Here is a 22099-nt window from a genome sequence, read left to right on the forward strand (position 1 = left end):
TTGTTGCTGCTGTTTTTTGTCTGTCACTTTTTGACCAATTTTTCTTTTAAATTATTAATCAAGTTCCTGGTTGTTTAAAATAATATTACTTCATTAACCCTTTACAATTTCTTGCATTAGGAATGATCTTTTCGCATACCCCAGCTTGCTCTCCATGAGACACACAGACAGGGAGAGAAGCTTAGGGTCAGAGCGCAGGGTCAGCCATTTATACAGCGCAGCTGGGGTTAAGGGCCTCGCTCAGGGGCCCAACAGAGGAGGATTCCTCTGCCGGCTGCGGGATTTGAACCGGCAACCTTCCAGCCACAGGCGCAGATCCTGAGCCACAGAGCCACCGCTTCGCCCAAAATTATCCCGTATTTGATTTATTAGATCTTTGAGACCTTGATTGTATTCACTCAATTCCAGAAACATTCTGTAAATGGGTGTTTGGACTCACTCTAGGTAATTAACATTTCAAATAAGCTTATAAAAAGGAAAAGGTAACATGTTGTACAGTTCTAACTTGAATATGTAGCCTAAATTGGCTTGTTTGGTTTAATTGGACCAGTTGGCATATTTTCTCAGCTCTTGAGGTGGTTTGTTTTGAAGAGAGATACCAGCCCACTAGGACTTAGACCGAATATCTCTGGTTTAGATTTATGTAAAATGGGGATTCTACATTGTGTCTCAAGATTTTCAGTTGAGCTGGGCTTCTAACCACGTGAACCAGATCATTGTTGTCTTATACAAATCAACCATTTTACAAGCCCTGGTTTCAGTAACAGTATCTGTCAAAATCCCGTGGTAGAGGCTAATATTTGACCTTTTAAAAAACTCCACCTGTTGGCTCATAATTCAGTGATGCTACTTTTGGACAGACTATGTGGATTTTTTTTCTGATGGTTCACGCCACATTACAGTTTAATAATTACAAGACCGATTTACATTGCAGAGTTCTTTTAAAGACTCCCCGGAGTCTCCACTTACACCAGGTCCTTTGTACCCTTTTCTGTTCAAGACTGAAAAGGTTTAGTTCCTCCAGACTGTTAGTGTAGGACATGCCTGGGAATGTGCTGTATCTGCTCATTCCTTTCTGGCCTGTCTGAAGAGCGGCAATACCTTCCTTGTGTTTCCTGGACATTGCACACAAAGTTGTAAGTGAAACCTTGCTAGTCCATTGTGCAGTTGTAACGCAACATCCCTTGAATCATCACTTTTAACTAAGTGTTCTAGAAATCTGTTCTCCTTTAATATTGCTTCCCTACATTGTCTAGAAGACCATGATACTTTCCATTTTGTATTTTTAACTTTCCGTTGTAAACCATTTTGAAATTAAAATGGATAGTTGTTCTAGATCAAAAAAGTTATTCAAATTCTTGTAAGATTTGTTAAATCAGTTGACAATCATTTCCTTTTTCTTAATGACAAGTAAAAATAGTATTACCTGATAAAATGTCTTCAAATGCCCGCTGTAGCTGCAGTCTTTCACATTTGGGGTTTTCCGCGCTATTGCAACATTGTGGATTGTACTGCCCTCCTGTGGGCATTCTGTAGAACTGCAGGCCACCAAATGAGATTATATCCTAACTGTGTAGTCCTGGTCCTACTTGGACTATTTTGCCTATTTTTTTGCTTCATTTTAGCTGTTAATTTCTAGTGCTTCTTTAACTGTTTTTAATCCTTAAAATGGCCTGCGAGAGATGTGTCCTTACAAAGGCCAGGGAATGTCCCACATCTATAGAATTGTAGATTGTAACTGCCTTGTTCAGTAGCATTCTGGGAGACTATTGTCACTGTCTTTCCACTGACATAAGACATTTAGCTTTTTCAATGGCCAATTCATTCAAGCTCTTCTCAATTTCGTAAATCTGCATGATGTTTCAGTTCACTGACAGCTCTGCTTGATTTCTGGCGCTTGGATAGCTGTGATTTTAGCAGTCCCCAATTCCTCAGGCAAGATTTGATACCAAAATTCTGCATTCTATGTTTTGACACTTTTTAGCCCAATGATTGTTATTCATTATTATTAGCCTAATGTTAATAAAAATTTCTTTACAGAAACAGTCTTTCACAACTTGGAATTTGCACAAGTGGTGCAATGCATGTAATTCTCCTCATCAGCTCATTTTTAAAACCTTGCCGTTTCTCTTTTCACTTACTGAAAATGTATAGAGAGGGAGAAACACAGTAGTACAAAAATAAAATATGCAAAAAAAGTTGACATAATTTGAGTAAGAAAGTCAAATTCAAAAGAAAAAGTCACAAAAAAAGTCAAAAGTAACCTAAGTTATAATGCCCTGCTCAGAACTAAATCCCGTCAAATGCCCACCATCAGTAAGCTAACTATTGTTGAATTAAACTTTAATTTTATTTTTTAATAGGGAGGTCTGGATTAGCCAGGAATTTATAAGACTACATGTAGTACAAAGGCATCAAGACAGAAATAAGGTACAAGGTAACATTGTCCAGAGCCATGTTTGGCGTTTTTGGCACGGGGGTGATGTCAGCAGTTTTGAGGACCGTTGTTGCAACACCAGTGCTAAAGGACTCATTTATATTATTGAGGACAACAGGGCAGAGAGAAGAGAAACAGAACTGAAATAAAGTGGTGAGGATGGGATCTAATATACAGGTGGTGGATTTCATATTTGAAACCAGTTTACTGATGGATGGAAATCAGTACCAACAACACTTTCAATTTCACTTACCTGTTAACTTCACACCATTTAAGACCAGCATGGATGGTCAGGGGGTCATTAAAATCAATCACTTCACTGCTTCATTTTAAGGACAAATAAATATGTTTTTAAAATTCCATTGTGTGTGATGGCATTACATTTTAGATACTCTTAAATAGTTGAATATATTTGAAATATTTCTAATTAGATGTATTTTGCTCCCTATAGTGCCTCAAATGTTTAATGTAGGATTGATTCAAATAATCACTTCACTATTTTTAGTTTCCTAACTACTGTATGTAGCTACATCTATAGTGTTCAGCAATTTAATTTAGCTATGCTATGTCAGGAACAAGTAAGGGGCAGCTGTGTTTGGAATTTGTTGCAATTTGGAAGCTTTTAATACGCACCTGGAGACTATCATGAAAGGTTTGTTGCAATTGAGACTTATTACCATATTCATTTTTATTAAAGTGCTTAACAAGTATGAAAAAAACCTGCAGCTACAGTATGCTTCATTTATTAGTTGAATTTGACCCTTTTGTTTTAGTCCCTAATTAATCACTGATTTGATTTCTCTCCGATTATGCACATAATAGAGGACCAGAGCTCCCATTTATGCAGCAGATGCAGAGCTCAGGAAGCTTCTGCTTCCTGTATTTTAAACTTTCACATGACCATTCTTCTTCCACCGACTCGTCAGGTGTTAAAGGCTGGGAGGTCATTTCCCACTGCCTCCTGGAGCACGTCGCTTAGAGAAGATCGTTAATATGCGCAGAGCTGGAGAGCAGTGCATGAGTTTGTATCAGGAGAGTGAGGGAAGCAATAAGAAGGTGGGTGAACTCTTGTGTGCACAATGTTGCTGTTCTCAAGCCATTCTCTGAGGCAGGATGACAACTGAGGCCAAAGTTCAGCTTTGCTAAATAATTGTACAACATCGTTCACGTGTGGTTGTGAAACCTGGGCCTATGAATGAAGCACAGCAGTCAAAGATCTCTGCTGCTGAAATGAATGATTTTCATCCAGCATTGCTGGGGTGTATGTGCCTGGCTAAGAAAATGCGCTGCATGTGTGCGCTGGAAAATTGTGTAGCTGCAAAAATCGTTGAGAATTGAAATGGCTTGGTTATGTGCAGAGGATGAGTGGAGAAAGATTGACAAAGGGTGTGCATGTATCAGAAGAAGGAGGCAACTGAATGCATTGAAGATCCCCTAAAATAGGATCAGACCAAGCTGCCAAGCAGTTCTGAATGTTTGGTGCTTCAGTAATGAGAAACAAACTAGTTTGACATACATGCAGAACACTGTTCTAGGGCATCTCTATATACATTAACACTCTATAGTTTTAAAAGTGTACTGTAGTGAATAATCTTTAAATGACAAAATTGTATTCTAAACACTAACAGATTTTGTCCCCAGTCCTTGATTTGTTGGTGATTAAATCCACCTGGCAATGAATTGTAATGGTCCATATTTGCCTCTCTAAACAATGTGATACATAAAATAATAAATCAGAATCATGTGTATTTTAATTGGAAGAACTGCATTTCATTGCAAAAAAAGCATACATTGAGAAATTAATTCACACTTCCATATAACAAACAGACTAATGATTCAAAGGAATACTCGGTCAATACATGCAAAGCCAAACCAGATCCATGAGCTCAACCAGGATATAGTCCAAAATCCCAAGAACCAGGAGATCCAGCCTTCACAGATTCAGGAACTTGGGATACGTATTTCCAGGACCAAGGAAGGAATCCAGGCATACAGGAACAGGAAATGAAGCTTGGTGCAAGGTTCACAAGAGTGATTACTGGTAGTCCAAAGGCTCAGGGACAGGAATGCCTGGGGTCAGCCTTGTCCCAAGGGATGAGTCTGACAGTGCAGGGCCCAGAGCACAGGGAACACTAGGCCTAAATAGACGGTGAGAGCCATGCACACCCGGATAGGCTAAAGGTGTCACCCTGAATTCCAACGAATTAGATACTTTAGGATATGGAATGGGCAACAGAGCGCCCTCTAGGGGCCGGATGCCAATCATGACACTTTTTTTAAAGTAAACCCATTTTCTTCCCCAAACATAGCAAAAAGAAACATTTGGTGAACAACAAGCTCATTTCCTTTACGATGCCTGTTCATAAAGAACTTGATGTAAAGCAAAAACATTAAAAAAGTTACAGAAGGAAAAATGGTGGTAACCAAAATTATTTGACCACTTTCAAGTTGTTAAACTCTTTATTAGGTATCTCAAATATGCAGCCTTTCTGGTATGTGAGCTAGGTTTTGGCGATTACCTTAAATTCATAATTTCTTATTTTATCAATCCAGGTCTAGAATCTGTTGTTTTCATAATTTATCATTTACGTGGTGCTTGTATAAAATATGGTTCTCCGGGAAAATAATTTTTACATTTACAAGAAAGAATTGTTTTCCACTGAATACTTTTAATAAGTTGTTAGCAGGCCATTTTAAGAAAGGGCTGCATTTACAGCTGACCTGCCACTAGAATGCTAGAATGCCACTGATGCTATTAAATAGCCACACTGGGGGTGAGTTACTGAATTTGGATAATTGATGAAAGGTTGAGGATTTAATTTGTACCTTTGTGTTGGGTATTTTGTGGGTATATAAAGGATGTGCATGCTGCTAGTGGAGGTTCCTGAGTTGTAACCTGAAAACATTGTCCTGAACTTCACATATTTGTGGCCATTGTGGGTGGTTATGTGAGCAGACCCTTGAAACCACCCTTGTTGAAGATACTGTCTGTCAGAAAGGTGACAAAATCTGCAAGAACTCTGCTGTGGAAAAATACATAATTACTCCAGATTTATTTATTTTCCTAATCTTATTTTTTAAAGCATAATAGATTAGTTTTGGTGACAAATGGCAATGTTGTTACAGCACCTAAGTCCTTTCCACAATCCTTAGAAGCTTTGGGGAAGAGAAGGAATTCATAAGGGCAATAGGACCAGCTTTCTAATATGGGTAGGGAGGCATGGCATCAAGAGGGAGTGATAGTGCCTCCCACCATAGACTGGACCTAAGCCCCAGACACTTGGGCATGATATGAATGGTGCAGTGATACCTCTCAGCACTATGTGGATAGCCCCAAAATGGACCAAGATTGGTATGACAGCTATGAGGGTTCTGTTCATGACTGGCACCGCTGCACCAATCTGCACGCTGCACCCTGCAATGCATGCTGTCCTGTTCAGGGAAGTACCTGGAACAGGACCAGAGTACAACATGGCCTTCCCCGGAATGCCCAAGGTCGACCCGATGGTTCCCTACTTAGGAACGAGGAAGAAGAAGCATTGATAGGGACAGTCATGCCAGCACACGTGAAGGAAGCATGGGAGGAGTGCAACCCAACCCCAGTGGGCCCTCAGATCATGGAAGATGGGTCCAGTTCAAGGTGAGTGTTCCTGGAGGAGAGATTCAGAGTAAAAGCCTACTTCTGAAGCTGAGCTGAAGGATCTATTGAGCATCCATGACCAGGGGCTCATGACTAAGAGGTAAGGTAAGAGAGGTAAGATCGCTTTATTGGCCATATAAAGTTTCTTGTATTAGTAATTTGTCTTTTTGCAGATCCCAACTTGCTCTCCATGAGACACAGACAGGGAGAGAAGCACAGGGTCGGCCATTCATACGGCGCCCCTGCAGCAGTTAGGGTGACAGAGCCATGCAGACAACCTCTGAGAGAGAACTTGAAGCAAAACAGTCCTTTTGGAAAAGAGTGGGTACTGATATCTTTCTGGGGAACTTACAGCAGAGGGAGCTCACAGCAGAGGGGGTTTCACCCAAGAAGATACTTGCTGGAACTGTTCCTCTCCCCTCTGCTCTGTGTTACATCAATAGGGATGATGCTTTCCCTATTGCTAAGAGCTATAGTGGGAGAAGCTGTGTTAGGCCTGCATCAGAAGGCTCTGCAATTATATAAACCTGCCACTAGAGACCACTATATAAACTCTAATTGTTGTAAATAGCCACACTGGGTGTTAGTTATAAATGTATTGGTGACAGGTCTGGAAAAATACATTGTCACATGGGTATAATTAGGCTTTTGTTTTATGTAAGGGTATATAAAGGATGTGAACTCTTATGGAGGTAATTTGGGATTTTTGAGTGCTTTTCTTCATTACTGGAAAGGGTCTTTAATAACATCTGCTAGTAATTGACTGTTGAGAGCTTTTAGCTACCCAAGCTCAGGATAGGCCTTGTCACATACTGTATATGTAGGATTGTACAAGCCCAGAAAAGACATTAGACAGGGCACTGGGGTAACACTCAAACCCTTCATGACAGAGCTGTGGGATCTGAAATGACAAAAGTAGTCAAAACTTCATTTAATGTTTCATCCTTCATCACAATGCCACCATACAAGAACATTGGACTGGAAATTCCCATTAGAGAACCTAATGATCTAATTTCTGTACTTGCCTCTAGCTAGATTTTCATTTTAAAAAGATGGAGCAGGACTGCTTGTCAGTAGTGCAGCTGGCACAGGCAGGCGACACCCCGTCTCACCCAGTGACTGGGTGGCTCCTGGGATGGCAGGGACAGGGTCAGCACCAGGTTACTGCACCGGCCCGGGTAGGACTGACCACCACGCTCGGCGGTCTGATACACTGCACAGAGAAGAAGAGAGTGATGGAGGGGGTGAAAAGGATTGGGAAAGGGAGAAAGAAGAGGGAGGGAAAGGAATGAGACCATCATGTTAGTATCAAGATTGCAAAACGCCGGCTTCATGTAGAATATATCACCACAAGTCAGCGACTGATACAAGCAGGTATAGTTTAAGACTGAGACCTACTTATTTTTCCAGTACAAGACAAAAAGAGGAGCAAGGGAAAAGGAGACACACAGTTTATGTCCTAAAAGAAACAGAGAGAAGAAGAGGAAGGGAGAAAGAGGAGAGAGAGCAGTAACAGAAAAGAGGGAGAAGAAATAGCAGGAGAATTTATGTCCTGCTGAAGCCCTTGAGTGTGTGTAATACTATCTCACATCACTTTTTCTGGGTAGAGCACTGGTCTCCAGCACTTGTCCCTGAGGCTGTAAGCCTTCATCTTACATATCACCTGTTTTTATAGATTGGCAACAACTCCAAGCTACTGATGAATTAAGCAAGAATTCTGTGCAATCAGGAAAACTCTGGCCCTTTAGGGCTCAAAGGTACTCCGATTTTGGTCTCCAATTAAAATATATAAATTGACACGTCACCTACATTAGAATGAGTTTGAATTGTTCCATGTCTTCAGAAAGTGGTTCAGAATGTACAAGAGCTGGTGATTCCTGACTTAGGGAATGGGGAAGATTTCAGTGGGTGTGTGGGCAGGGCTAAGGAAGACTCAGTGGCAGTGTGGAGTGGGAGAGTGAAGGCTGCACGCTGTACCTGGGCAGATGTACACCTGGTCAGTTTCGGTCAGGCTGGACCTTTCATGGGGCTGTAGCCATATCTGAAGCACGGGGTTAAAGAAGACAGCAGAATAGGTGCCATTTATTAAATATTTGTGCATTTGCCTTGCCCTACCGCTTTGATACAGTTCAAACTGAGAAACAAGGAAAAGGTCAGTTCCCGGTTTGGCTCTGTGGTGTGACTTCTTGCAAGGTAGGCTTCTTGACACAGTCAGGCCACAGAAGAACTGTGGTGGCAGCTCTGGTCATAAGGTTACAGATCTATCCATCCCTGCATTTTCTTTATCCAATTCTGGAGCCTATCCCAGCAAGCAACAGTTGCAAGGCAGGGTACAACCTGGATGGAACACCAGTCCATGACAGGGCAGACAAATACACAAGAGTTCACAACAAGACCAATTTTCCCAGAAGGTAATTAACCTACCAGCATGTCTTTTGACCGTGGGAGGAAGGCAGAACACCTGAAGACAACCCATGTGAATACTGCAAGAATATGGAAACTCCAGGCTGATAACACTCCACGAATTATACTGTAGGTATGTATATACAGTATCTCAGCTCAGGACCTCTCCCACTGTTCTCTACATTTCATTAACTTACATAGTTACCACTAGCCAGGTCTGGTGTCCAGCCTTTCTCTGAAAGGATACAACAGGCAGGCAATCGTACAGGATTTTTGGTAGGGACTCTCCTATTGCTCCCCTCTCCCGATCCCAGCGAGCTCCCTCCATGTACAGCCCATAAATATGTACACCATAGGTCTGGGAAAGAGAAATATATACAGTATATGGAAAGAGATTGTGACAGTACATACAGATCTATTGGGAGTATATATGTATACACAAAGAGAACCTTTTATTCATAGATATTTTTGTATTCTATGAGAAAATTATGGAATTAAGAAGGCAGTATGGAGTTAGTTGGAGGTCAACATAGTAATGGATAATATTCATGTGCAAGAGAACATAACCCACTTTAGATTTTCAAAACAAGCCTCAAATTTCTGCAACAAATTCTCAAAGTTATCAGTAACGATTAAATGAAGGCTGTCATCTAGAAAAGAGAGTAAAATTTATGAGGAGAAAACAAAGCGAAATACTTTAGTGCTATCAGTTCTGTCATAACATGAGCTGTTCATGTGAACAAGTTGTAGTTCTGCGAAACAGTATGTGAGTATTAATTCCTACCTGATCAGAGAGGTTGGTGGAATCACTCTCAGGATCAGTCACAGGTTCTTCCTGAATCTTTGGGCACCTGTTGGGGTCACTGTCTCCTTCACTTTCTTTATTCGGGACAGTATCTCCCTGGCTCTCAGTGTCTGTCTCTGTGCTTGCCACTGACTCTCTCTCTCGACATGTCACTGCCACGCTGAAGCTCAGCTGGTCTACCGGCAAGTGGTGGCGGCGTGCATGGTTCTGTAGAGCCCCTGTCAGGAAAGCCTGAGGAAAATAGAACCCAGAGATCCAGAACTCCGAGGGAAGACCTCTGTCCACCCAGCTCTGGAAAACAAAAACACACACACAGGACACTGCACATAACTTTACTGTCATCACAGGGCACTGCACATAACTTTACTGTTAACACACCTGAGTGTAATCACAGGGCACTGCACAACTGTACTGTTAACACAACTGACTATAATCACTGGGCACTGCACATAACTACTGTTTACACACCTGACTATAATTACAGGGCACTGCACACAACTGTACTGTTAACACACCTGACTATAACCACTTGGCACTGCACATAACTTTACTGTTAACACACCTGACTATAATCACTGGGCACTGCAGACAACAGTACTGTTTACACATCTGACTGGAATCAAAACACACTTCACACAACTGTATTGTTAACACACCTGACTGAAATCGCAGGGCACTGCACACAAATGTACTGTTAACACACCTGGCTGTAATCACAGGGCCTGCACATAACTGTACTGTTAACACACCTGACTGGAATCACAACACACTGCACACAACTGTATTGTTAACACACCTGACTGGAATCACAGGGCACAGCACATAGCTGTACTGTTAACACACTTGACTGGAATCATAACACACTGCACAGTTTTTTATTATCATAGAAGGGCAATGACAACCCAATGAATTTCTTCAGAATCATCACTGAAACATGAACCAGGGGAGGGCTATGGGGATGTGCATTTAAAAATGAGAACAGGACATATTTCTCTACCTAAATGATTGTGAGAGCATGGAACACATCTCTCCAGAATGTAGAAGCTTGTGTTCTTCTGAAGATTTCATAGCTAAGTGGAAGCCAGTAACTTTCTGGAAGCTCTAATAAAGCAGTCTAATACGTTCCTAGGGTTGCAATGATGTAATCAAAGCTTGACGGAAAGAAAGCCCAGAAGCCACGAGTGTCCCGAGCAATGCAAGCCATCTGTCCTCACTCTGTTTTTCCCATGCCACTGGGGTCAGGTCGTACCTGGAAGAACTGGAGCCGCTGCAGCAGGTCAGCGATGTAGCTGCCCAGGGGCTTGAGAGATGGGTATGAGCGGGCCGACCACAGGGCTGGCACCTGGACACAGAGGGAGGAAGAGGGAGTCACCACTCATCATCACATCAGCGCTAGTGCTCTTCCCACGCTCCGTACTCAGAGGGAACGGGAGAGGGGGAAGGATGGGAGATGGGAGAGAGGGAGAAAATTCAACAGGGAAAACAAACAAAAACATGAAAAAAATCTAGAAATGTTTATGTGAAATTCAAGTGCTTAAAGAAGAGTGCTAAAAAAACATGGGCAACAGTGGCCTCTGCCCCAGCAGGAATGTTGTGGAGTCACTGGAGGTATGGGCAGAACAACCAGTATTGATTTATACCGAGACAGTTTTAGGGTTAGGGCCGGAGGCAGAAGTCTTAGGTTTAGGATTGGGATACTGTAGTCTCCTCACATGAGCCTGGATACATAATAGTGATCCCCAAAACAACACCAGAATGCTGTGGGAACGCCCAGCCCAGTACAGAATGTCAGGGGTCGGGGGTCGGGGGTCGGGGGTCGGGGGTCGAGGGTCGGGGGTCGGGGGTCGGGGGCAGTGGAGGGCAGGGCACCTTGCCCAGCAGCAGGCTGTTGGAGGTGTCCTCCAGCTCAGGGGTGATGAGCGTCTGTCCCCTCAGTGCGTGGCCCAGCTGTGTCAGACTGTCCCGCACTGTGCCCGTCAGCTGGTTGAAGTGCCCCAGCTCCTGCGTCAGCACCGCGTTCATCGACTCGGCGTGCCGAGGGGGGAGGCGCCGCTGGACACAGGAAGACGGGGGGAGGGACCGAGAATGGGACAGTTGGAGAGTTAGAGAAACAGACTGAAGATTTCTCTGCAGTCTCACATTGTTTTAATGAGAAGCTACTGAGATTAAGCAGTCTCTCAAATAATTAGTTGCAATTTGCTGTAGCCCTGCCCAGTAACTGTAGACTTTTTTGCTTTTTCTTTGCCCTGACTTGACTGGCAACACAAAGATTTGGACTGTTAGATCATTGCATTTAAGCTTGAAATACTGCAGGTTCCTACCTCTAATAGAAGTGGTAATAATATACTCAATATTTTGTTTGATCAGTGGTAGTGTACCACAGCATTAATGACAGAGGGATGAAGCCTCTCACCACGATGTCATCAGTGTTGAAGGCAGGAGGTATACGGGACAAGATGTCAGCAGCCAGCTCCGCCACCAGCTCACAAGAAGACCTGCCCACAGCACTCACCTGCGGACGGTAGCACACTCACAGCACAGACCCTGCACACAGAAACACCCTGCACAACACAAGACACACAGCACTGACCTGTGGACGATAGCACACACACAGCACAGACCCTGCACACAGAAACACACTGGACTCCAGACCCACACAGCGCTGATGCAATATACAGTATGCAACAAATCATTCCTCCATTTTCCAACTGCTTCTTCCAATTCAGGCTCGTGAAGGAGCCAATTTCTATCTTGGCAAGCAACAGGCGAAAGGCAGGGTACACCCTCTATGGGACAGCACCAGCATGTCTTTGCACTGTGGGAGGAAACTAGAAACCTGGGAGACACTGCAATAACCACAAACCTGCCACTAGAGGCCGCCAAATAGGGCCTCAAACACCTGTTAAATACAGTTATTGAACTGCATGCAAGACAATCGTTGCAATAATTGTCAGAAAAGTGTGCACTCTCACATGGGAGTAACTCGTGGTTTATTTAGTAAAAAAAGAGGTCCGCCAGTGTTAGTGGTGGTTGTGTGTGTGTGTGTGTGTGTTAGTGTTTGAGCTCATTCCAGTAACACCGGGAGCAAGGCAAGTTATTACCCTGAACGCCTTTTGTTTTACCAGCGTGTGTGTAAATCTGTTGAAATAAAGAGGGGGGAATCAATAATAAAGAGTCCTCTTGTACTCTCACCTCCCTGGGCAGCGTGCCCAGGATGCTCTCAAACAGCTGGCTGGTCTCTTTAGTTTCCTTGGCGATGCTGGCATTCTCATGCAGACCAAACACCTGGAAACACACAAGACTGGAATGAGGCCTCAGCGGACTCTGCCGTCCATCACTTACACCCTTAGTACCACAGCGAGGCATTTCAAACACTATCGCTCACTCACGCCACCAATGTCAGTTACAGTCATTCTCGATGAGATGGCTATGGAGTCAAAAGAGGCGAGCAGAGGTTTATCCTGGAAGGTAAAAAGAAGTTAATCTACAAATTCTATGAGGGTTTGCAGAAAAGAAAGGGGCGAAAACTGCACTATTGTGGTATGCAAAACTGTTAGAGACAAAAAAGAGGCTATAAGCTGCAGTTTCACCCAAAGATGCTTCCATCAGGTATTGACTTAAGAGCATGAATACGTATGCAAAGCACATGTTTTAGAATTTAATCGTTTTGGCATTTTTTTCTGACATTTATCTTGTTTCATTCACACAGGTGTCCAATTTGAACCTGGGATGAACAATTTTCAACTTAAAAACTTTTCATCCTTTGCAATTCAACAGATCAGGACTTTGTTGGAAGGACATTTTGCAGGGCTCTGTGTGTTTTGTTCAGCTCCAGAGATGGAATAGTTGATTGCACTTGTGCTTTGCAGGCTGCATCCTGACATTGCAATCTGTCCAGATTCAAATTCCACTGAATTTTAGAAATCAGAATCTCTTCCCAGAACAAAATATCATAGTAAAATAGACATGAGATGGGATGGAAACTGACATGTAAATCTTTAATTTAATAAAAAAGCTCTGATGTAGAACATCGTCACTTTTACTTATTTAAAATTATAATAACTAGTTTACAATTCTATACCAAGCGTGACTGCAAGTGGACAATGAAGATGTTCTCGAGTCTGACCTCAGGGTGTTCACTCAGTGGCAGGCCCTTAATGTACTCCAGGACCTCTTGAATGCCGCCCTCTGGTGGCAGGCGGTACACACCACTGGGAGAAAAGCTGTAATTGTGGTCACTGAGCAGCAGGGGGCAGTAGCAGGTGTTTAGCAGGCAGAGCAGCAGCCGGCGGTCGAAGTCATCAATGATGCGGCCCCCATAGTTACACTCTCCTGTCAAGTAGATCAGAGCTTCCCACGGCACCCTGCCAGTCTCACTCAGCAGCATCTGAAGGATGGAAAGACTCGACAGGTTTTATTTTACTAACACACTGACCTCAGAGCAGCACTATCTTTACTATAACGGGTGACCACAATTGTACAGAATACTCTGAGGCCTTTGTCGCATGTTAGACAATCTTCACATCCCATCCTTCGATTCAAGTTCCAAATTTCTAATTCTAATTCTCTTGTTTATCCTAATGTTTTGTGTGCCCTTCCCCGCCGTATACAGAAAATGAATATGTATCAACATAAAGGCCTTTTTCATAGGTAGCCTCTTCCAGTTCTGTAAGTATAGTCTGTTTGTTTCAGGATCTAGGACCTGTGTACCCTCTAGTTTCCTGGCAGGCGATGCTGTGGGAATGCAGTAGGACAAGTGGGTACAGAACCCCCAGATGCCCTTTCTTAGAAACCCAGGGTCCTCCCCAACTTGCTCTCCTACCTGCAGCTGCCTGGCACTGATGTGGAGGTCGGAGTCGTTGAACTCATATGGTGCGCTCCAGCCCAGAGAACCGTACTGACAGCGCTCCTGAACCACACCGTGGAAAAAGCACAGTGCGAACAGCAGCCGGCCCCACTCCTGCAGAGAGAGAGATGCTTGCAGGAAAAACTGGCAAACAAGAGGGCGCAGAACCCCAAACCTCCCCTCCCAAACACCCCTGGATCCTCCCCACATCCTCCACCACACTCACAGCAGACCTGGTCAGGGAGTGAGCCTGCCGCAATGCAGTATGCTATTGGTCTATCCTTCTCTTCATTTTCTAACCACTTTATCCAACAGAGGGTCACAGCGGACCCAGAGCCCATCCCGGCAAGCAACAGGCACAAAGAGGGGTACACCCTGGACTGGACGCCAGTCCATCGCAGGGCACACACAAACACACACTCACACCAGGGCTAATTAACCTACCAGTATGTCTTTGGACCACGGGAGGAAACCTACACATACATGGGTAAAACATACAAACTACACATAGATTGTGCCCAGGAATTAAACTCAGGCCCCCAGCCCTGCGAGGCAGAAAGGCTAACCACTGTGCCTCAACACCTCTGCCATTTAAAGCCCTGGCTATAATTTTAAAAACAACTGTTGTGTACAAAAATCTTCACTTTTCTGTTCTCACTCTCTACCCCTGACCATCTTTCACTGCCTCCCCTCTTTTCTGTTTTTAATGAGCTAGAAAAAGCAGCACACATAGGAGACCCATGTGAACACAGGGAGAACATACAAACTCCATGCAGGTACCACCCCAGGAACTGAACCCAGAGCCCCAGCACCGCAGGACTAACTACTGCCCCACTGTGCTGCCCCTATAATTGCTCTAAATATCTGGAAATGTACTGGAAGAGCAACTGTCTGCTCGTTGTTTTATGTCTGGCAGTCTGGCAGAGCAGGAAAGAGCTCGAGAGACCCCTGTCCTGCTGCTGGTGGGCTCAGAGGTTGTGAGCGCCTGTGTCACTGGGCCCCACCCTCTGTGTGCTGCAGCTGCTGTAGAACTCGGGGTCCGAGATGGGGTGGGCGGCGTAGCAGCGCTGCATGCGGGCTCGCAGACCCCGGGGGGGCTGGCTGGTGATCTTCACACTGTCCCGCAGCAGGGCAGGCGGGAGAGCGGGGCAGGGGTAGGTGGTCAGCCAGAGGCGGAACGAGGGCTGAGGTCGCGTCGGGTCGGAGAGCAGCCCCTCGCACAGCTCCCCCAGCTCGCCCAGCCAGGCTCCGGCCAGGTGGCAGTTCTGTAACACCACCCAGCTCCCCTCCTCTGCAGCCTGGGGAGAGGAGGAGGGGGCAGAGGCGGGGTGAGACCGAGATGGGACCAAAGAAATCAACAGAGCCGTCTTCAAGTAAAGAGGAAAACACCAAACTGTTACATCCCCGGCATCCTGCACTGTCCCTTTAAGAAGGGGTAGACCTTTCCGGAACACCCGACCACTCACCCGGGTCATCGCCACACCCTCGGCACTTCCCAGTTTTAGGAAGCTCTTGCAGATTACTAGCTGCTCAGTATTTTGGAATTTCCCTCTTTGTACTCAGTGCTTTCAGCTTGGATTGTGGATTCCTGGCTTCTGAACGTATTTTCCCCTCGACAACACTTAGTTTTGTGATTACAACAATTAGGACTTAGTTTTTGGCCGCTTTGGATCTTTATTTAACTGGCTTTTGGACTTTTCAGATTTTACTGGCTTCTGGTCTATGACTTTGGGATTTCGTTTCTGGCTTGTTTTTCCCGTTTTTTTTGGACTGTGGTTTTCCTCAATTTTGGTTGTATCTCTTTGGACTATGGATTTCGGACTTGGTTTTCTTCTCTGCACAGGATCCTAAACTCCTCTCCTGGTACTTACTGGCACGAACGTAACGCAAACCATGCTTTGAGTTTGAATCAGTTTGAACCTGCAAATAGAGCAGGAATGAAGGAGTGATAATAAGATAACAACACAGAGGAGCTGGGATTGAGAGAGAGTGTCATATTGTAGCACTCTCGGGTTCACGTGGGTATGCGCCCTCGCCGCTACCGCCTCAGGTCAGCCCCCCACCGCTGGGGACTCGAACCTGGGCCTCCGACATCACTCAACAGGGACCCAGCCCGTTGAGCTAAAGGGAGATCTCCCGTCTGCCCAGCGGCTGCGGTCCCTGCTATTCACAGGGAAGGCCGGTGACGTCACCGCTCTGGTAAGCCGGCTTGAACAACCTGCAATGGTGGCCGTACGCGTTACAGTATGTTGTGCAGTATGTCTTATGATGCGTCTGTATTGTAAATTTCTGTAGATGTTGTGTCAATTGCATGTGCTTTGGCAACACATCCATCGGTCCTGCCAATAAAGCTGTTGGAATTGAACTGGCGGAATTGAGCTGTTTGAATTGAGTGCGGAGTGACGTCGGCCACTGACCTTCTCCATCAGCCTCCGCGCGACGTGCTCCTGCCCCTGGCCAAGAGACACACTGCACAGCACCGCTCCCTCTGGGCCTGCGGAACACACAGGCGGCGACAGTGACGCGAAGGGGTACAGGGATCAGGAGTTATGGGGTGGCAGGGAGGGAGTGAGGGGGATCAAAGGAGAAGAGAGGTATAAGCTAGTAAGACAGGAGAGGTTAGGGTTACAACTGGGCAGAGAGAAATATACAAATTTTTGTTTCTGCTGTCGTCAGCGTGGTGTTTTTTGTATTTTCTGTGACTTGGACAACAGGTTTCTCTCCAACACAACTGAATGTGAATTTAGAGAGGGAGACGGCGGAAATAAGGGGATATACCAGGGGGCAGGAACAAGGTGGAGGAGTAGGGTTGGGGGGGAGGCAGAAGAGCATACTGGGTCATAGTGGGCCAGAGGTGAGTATTGGTGGTGAGGGGGGGCGTACCGTGCTCTTGTGAAAATCTGTGCAGCACGGCCATGGGATCGGAGCCGGGGGACAGGAGAAACACCAGTGGGATACAGCTGGAGGAGTCCGCAAAACTGCGCCGGAGGTCAAAGGTCGGTGGCTCAACGTAGGCCGGTCCCAAGTGGTCAGAAATGAACTGCAGGATAGCGGGTATAAGCTGCGAGAGGGACAGGAGGACGGAGACCCAGAAAGACAAGAGCAGTGAGAGAAGGAAAGAAAGAGAGGGGGAACAGAATGAGAAGGAGGGAGATAGGCAGGAGAGGAATGGAGAATGGTCAGGAATCCAAATCCAAAACTTAAAGGCAATAGGAAACATTCCAAAATGGATTTCTTGATTGGATATTACGCTGGTAGAACCACCGGATGAAAAGAGGCCTCTTCGGGAAGCATATAAGGAGGTGATGTCCAGTTTAGCACAGTTAAGATGGAGGACCTAAATCACAAATCGCTGTCACCACCCCCCCCCAGCTTCGCAGCAAGTGAGAGTCTTCTTAAAAATTTAACCACTTCTAACACTCAACAAAAACAAGCCCCTGCTGTACCTTGTCGGGCCGCAGACAGCGTAGCACCAGCAGTCTCTGGAAGGGGGAGAGGGCATCCTGCCACGGCGTGGGCAGAGGCTGCAGGTTGGGCTGGGTGGCATCGTACAGCCTCCTCCACTCCTCCGTCTGAAACACAGAACTCAGGGCTGGTTCCTCTTCCTCTCACATTCAACCTCAAGTTCACGTCATGGTGCTTCTTTGAATTCAGCGATTCCCATTTCATATGCAAAGTTTATGATCTTCCTACTCGTATGTAGCTTGTCTACATTAAATGTCATCTGCCATGTGTTTGCTCAGCCTCCAATTTTATCTATGTCCTTTTGAATGTCATTTTCTGCCTCTACAGTGCTTGGTACCACCTGCAAACCTAACTAGATTACTAACTTTAACTAACTAGTTACTTACCTAATTTACTTAACTAAAATCTAGATCATTTACAGTATAAAGATTAGGAACAGCAGTGGTCCAAGTACCGATCCCTGCAGTACTCCACTGATTGCTTCACCCCAGTTTGAACATTTACTCGTGTGTCTGAAATCTGAAACAGATAAAGAGTGTTACTTACATTGGCAGTAAAGTGTTCCTGGAGTCCAGTGAAGGCAGGCAGGGAAGACAGGCACACCAGCTCTCTCCAGGATGGCTCTTGAAGCCAGTCGGGGGCAGGGTTTGAGGGCGGGGCCTGTAGGGTCACGCCCCCGGTTAGCAAAAAGCCCCACTCGGCTTGGTCGACTTCCCCCTGGCCGCGCAGCAGACCCACACACAGCAGGAAGGAGAAGAGCAGCTTGTGCCTCTCGAACAGCGAGCGACACACCCTCTCGTACACACTGCAGGGAGAGACACAGGGGTATGAGGGAAGGGAAAGCAGAGAGAGGAGCTCACCACCAAAGGTGATCTGGAGCTCACCACAATTTAGGATGGTACTGCTGAGACCACATTAGCAAAATGGTGAGTAAACCCATCTCATGGGTTCGATTTGGTGTGGGGAGCATGAGTTTGAGGTAGATAATTGGAGCAGTGCTTAGGGCCCAGCATCAGGGGGTTGTGGGTTCAAATCCTGGGTGGGTCACTGCTATTGCACCCTTAAGCAAGGTACTTAAAGTGCTCTAGTAAACAGTATAGTAATATTGTAAACATTAGCCCTGCCGTATAGACTGGTCTCCACTGTAATTGAAAATCTGTTCTCACTGCACAGTGCTGGGGGTAAACTAGTGCTTTGGCCGTGTGATTGTTTTGACATAGTGTGTGCTCTGACCTGGAGGTGAAGTGTGCGTTGAGGTGCTCTATCCTCTCCTGCAGGGCTGTGGCCCTCTGACTCTGACAGATGGAGGCACTGTAGAGCCTGAGAAACCAGCGCAGAGAGAATTGGTACGCGGGCTCCACCCGGGCCAGGTCCCACAGCACGAAGAACAGCAGACTGCACTGGCTGGACACCTGCACACAGAGGGCAGAGGGCAGAGGGGCTGGTCAGGATGTGCAGGCCCACAAGCACACAGCATGAGACACAGGAAGGCATGTAACCAAGGAATCACTGAGTTTGGAGAAGGCTTATTTTGTTTAATTGCTGCTGCATTATTATTAGGTTACTTGCTTACTGAGTGTAAGCGGTAATATGTCCTCAGTAATATAAGCAGCATTATTTCCACACACCCGAAGAAGGCTCCACAGCCGAAACATTGTGTTTCCTTTCTTCTCTTTTCAGCATGGAATAACCCTATTACTTGTTCCTTTGCAGCCTACGCCTGCTGTCGCAGCTACTGTACCTGCTTGAAATATTTCCTAGCGTATGTAGATCTTAACACCAAGGCTAGCGCGGGGGCAATGAGGGGGTCTGGTGTTCCTCACCGGCCGATACTCATCCCATGTGGCCTCGATTTCTTTCTCGGTTGCTGCCGTGACTGTCTGGCGCTCCAGAATTTCACGAGCGAGAGAGCGACTGGAGGCCAGGACGGAGAGAGCACTCTCGTCCTCCAGGATGCTGCCCTGGCAGCCTGAGAGCACTCGCAACACCTCCTCCTCTATCTCCTGCAGCTGCTTCCTGAGGGAGGACAAGAAACGCAGCTTCAGTCTGGGAGTAAAGGAAAGGCCATAGCTTCATACTGCTCTGAAAGAAATACAGACCGAGCGATAAAGGGAAAGACAGAGAGACCACACTGTCTTCCTCCCTTGTGTATTTGTGCTTTGCACTGCGGCTGGCTGAAATCTGACTCCTCGTGCTACGACTGACCTGAGAGTCGCGCCCTCCTGGTACAGACGTGTCCGCGTCTCCTCCAGCTCCGGTCGCTCCTTGGCGGCCAAGATACCCAGGAGCTGCTCCTGCAGGCCCCGTGGGGTCACCATGAAGTTCACCAGGGTCACCTGAAAGGGGAAAGGTCACACTGTGGACAAGGTGGAGCTTCAACTACAGACAGCAGTGTCAGGCTATAATTATGTATATGGTTTATGAAGAAAACTACACTCTCAGAACCTAGGGCACGCCTCAGACGACAGCACGCCAACTTTGTAATTTGGACTAGTTAAGCAAACACTTTGGTCTAATTATGTCATAGACCACAGAAAGAGCAAAGGGTTGAATTACTGGATCCAGGGGTAATGGATGAAATCTTGGAGCTAGAAGTAAATGGTTGAATTCTTGGATCCAGGGATTGATGATTGAAATCTTAGAGCTATAGGTAAGCGGTTGAATTGTAGGATGCAGGGGTTAATGGTTGAATGATCAGATCCAGGGGGTGATGTTTGAAATCTAGGAGCTAGAGGTAAGCGGTTGACGTCTGGAGCCGAGAGGTGTGGGTGTAGGTGGACCTGGTGCAGAGGTGGGGTTGTGTCTTACCTTGGCGGCGGTCTCAGGCAGGTAGTGTGGGTTGGGCAGGTGGGTGGTGAGGTAGAGTCTGAAGTGGGGGCTGTAGGGCAAGGTGGTATCCCCAAGGATCAGGTAATCTACCCCTGCCTGCTGGAATGTCTGCTTCAGCATGAGGGGGTCCAGTACAGGGTCCAGCTCCTCTCCCAACCCCTCCAACAGGACAGGAGTCCCAAACTGAGGCAGAGGTGAGGGGTAGAAGACCACAGTGTGGGGGAGGAGGAAGTGTGGGTTAAAACTCGCTCAAGCATCCTGCAGTCATTATGATGTCGAAGCGCATGAATTTCCCTTGTGGCTGATGACAAGATGACACGCAAGGTTATTTCGTTTAATTTCAGCAGCCATTTTCTGCCCAGATAGATACTCGATATAGCAATATTCTCAAAGACGTCTTGTAGGTTCTACGTTTCACTAAGCGACTGATTCAGAACTAACAAAAAAATTGTGAAACTGATTTCAATGAAGAGAGTGGGATCAGAAAGAGAATGAGTATCAAAGGGGGCTCTCAGGCACTTATCCAACCCTGAAACACGTGCATACTGTATATCTGTGAAACAGTGGACATATGGACAGCTAAGGGAGGCAGTAATGACATATACTCAGATACTGAGTATAAGATCCTCGAAATGAATTTCAGAAATACATACAGTAATATACAGGTGCAATCAGAAGCACTGTAGATAAATGTGCATTCATAGAAATCAGGGGTAAGAAAGTACTGGACCTTCTCAATTATACCAGCGCAAGTTGTTGGAAAATCCACTTCTTAATCACATAACTGGAATTATTAGTTTAAATAGACAAAGGGATGTGTTCCAAAAAATATACTGTAGTGTAAATAATTTCAGGGTGCAGTATTTCAATACTGCAGGTACAGATAAGCACTTACAGAATGTAGGTAGTTGAATAACAAGAGCAGGTAGACACAAAGTCAGATGATAGCTGGGGGCTGCGGTCAGAGACAGTCAGAAACAGAGAATGAGCTTTAATATGGTAAAGCCCAGCTGGTACCCACACTGGCCTATAGCTGTACTGACCTGTATGCAGTTGCCTAGGGTGCGGAGGTAGCCCCTCTCTCCAGCCCGACAGACCTGAAGCTGGCTGTCTCTCTCCATGGTCTTGATCCACAGCCCAGCCTGGCCCTCAGGGTCCAGCAGCAGGGGCCAGCGCTCAGCGTGACGCACGATCAGGGCGTTATCCACCGAGAACCTGGGGGGGAGGGGTGGTCAGGGTGAGACAGAGCTGGGGCTGGGGCTCAGGCACCATGGTGTGGGCAGAAAGTAAGAAAATGCTGAGAGAAAAGGACACGAGGACAAAAGGAGCAGGTAGGTAGGTCCCTTTTTAGGCCATAAAAGCCAATGGGGGGCAAGGGTCACAATTTTTCCTCAACCATCCAACACTGGAGGTGGAGGTGATGTGGTCAGCATCATGCTCCAGCCAGTCTATTAGCCCCAGTACTCATTTGGAAAGCAGGCTGATTTGACCTGGGAGCCATCTGGAAGGAATTAGAGCAAGTTACATCACTTGCCCCTACCTGGGATTGAACCCAGGACCTTCCAGACTTCCAGCAAGTCTGAACTACCACAGCTCCAACATAAGGAGCATAAGAAGAAAAAAATATTTTATATAGCACCTTTCATGTCAGGGCATCTCAAAGAATTATATAAT

General features: G+C 45.9%; 1 protein-coding gene across 5 annotated transcripts in view; it reads right to left on the minus strand.

Moving 5' to 3' along the window:
* Positions 1 to 4170: 4170 nt before the first annotated feature.
* The window catches only part of LOC148655268 (dynein axonemal heavy chain 3-like), a 237770-nt gene continuing 219841 nt past the window's right edge, over positions 4171 to 22099 (minus strand). For 4 of the 5 annotated variants that reach the window (XM_088645659.1, XM_088645657.1, XM_088645660.1 and 1 more), the window contains 21 exons: positions 21469 to 21640; positions 20405 to 20608; positions 19802 to 19932; positions 19420 to 19612; positions 18830 to 19008; positions 18143 to 18401; positions 17578 to 17703; positions 17015 to 17192; positions 16549 to 16625; positions 15136 to 15429; positions 14108 to 14245; positions 13412 to 13672; positions 12478 to 12570; positions 11699 to 11797; positions 11155 to 11337; positions 10535 to 10627; positions 9265 to 9576; positions 8728 to 8838; positions 8055 to 8118; positions 7103 to 7290; positions 4171 to 6978 (listed from right to left, as the gene is read on the minus strand). In XM_088645659.1, coding sequence (XP_088501785.1) covers positions 7148 to 7290; positions 8055 to 8118; positions 8728 to 8838; positions 9265 to 9576; positions 10535 to 10627; positions 11155 to 11337; positions 11699 to 11797; positions 12478 to 12570; positions 13412 to 13672; positions 14108 to 14245; positions 15136 to 15429; positions 16549 to 16625; positions 17015 to 17192; positions 17578 to 17703; positions 18143 to 18401; positions 18830 to 19008; positions 19420 to 19612; positions 19802 to 19932; positions 20405 to 20608; positions 21469 to 21640 — 3310 coding nt within the window. In that variant the 3' untranslated portion in view covers positions 4171 to 6978; positions 7103 to 7147. The remainder of the gene's footprint in view (positions 6979 to 7102; positions 7291 to 8054; positions 8119 to 8727; positions 8839 to 9264; positions 9577 to 10534; positions 10628 to 11154; positions 11338 to 11698; positions 11798 to 12477; positions 12571 to 13411; positions 13673 to 14107; positions 14246 to 15135; positions 15430 to 16548; positions 16626 to 17014; positions 17193 to 17577; positions 17704 to 18142; positions 18402 to 18829; positions 19009 to 19419; positions 19613 to 19801; positions 19933 to 20404; positions 20609 to 21468; positions 21641 to 22099) is intronic. The other variant, XM_088645658.1, reaches the window with a different exon arrangement.

The sequence above is a fragment of the Lepisosteus platostomus genome, chromosome 9, assembly GCF_059453375.1.
Source record: "Lepisosteus platostomus isolate fLepPlt1 chromosome 9, fLepPlt1.hap1, whole genome shotgun sequence".
Lineage (NCBI taxonomy): Eukaryota > Metazoa > Chordata > Actinopteri > Semionotiformes > Lepisosteidae > Lepisosteus > Lepisosteus platostomus.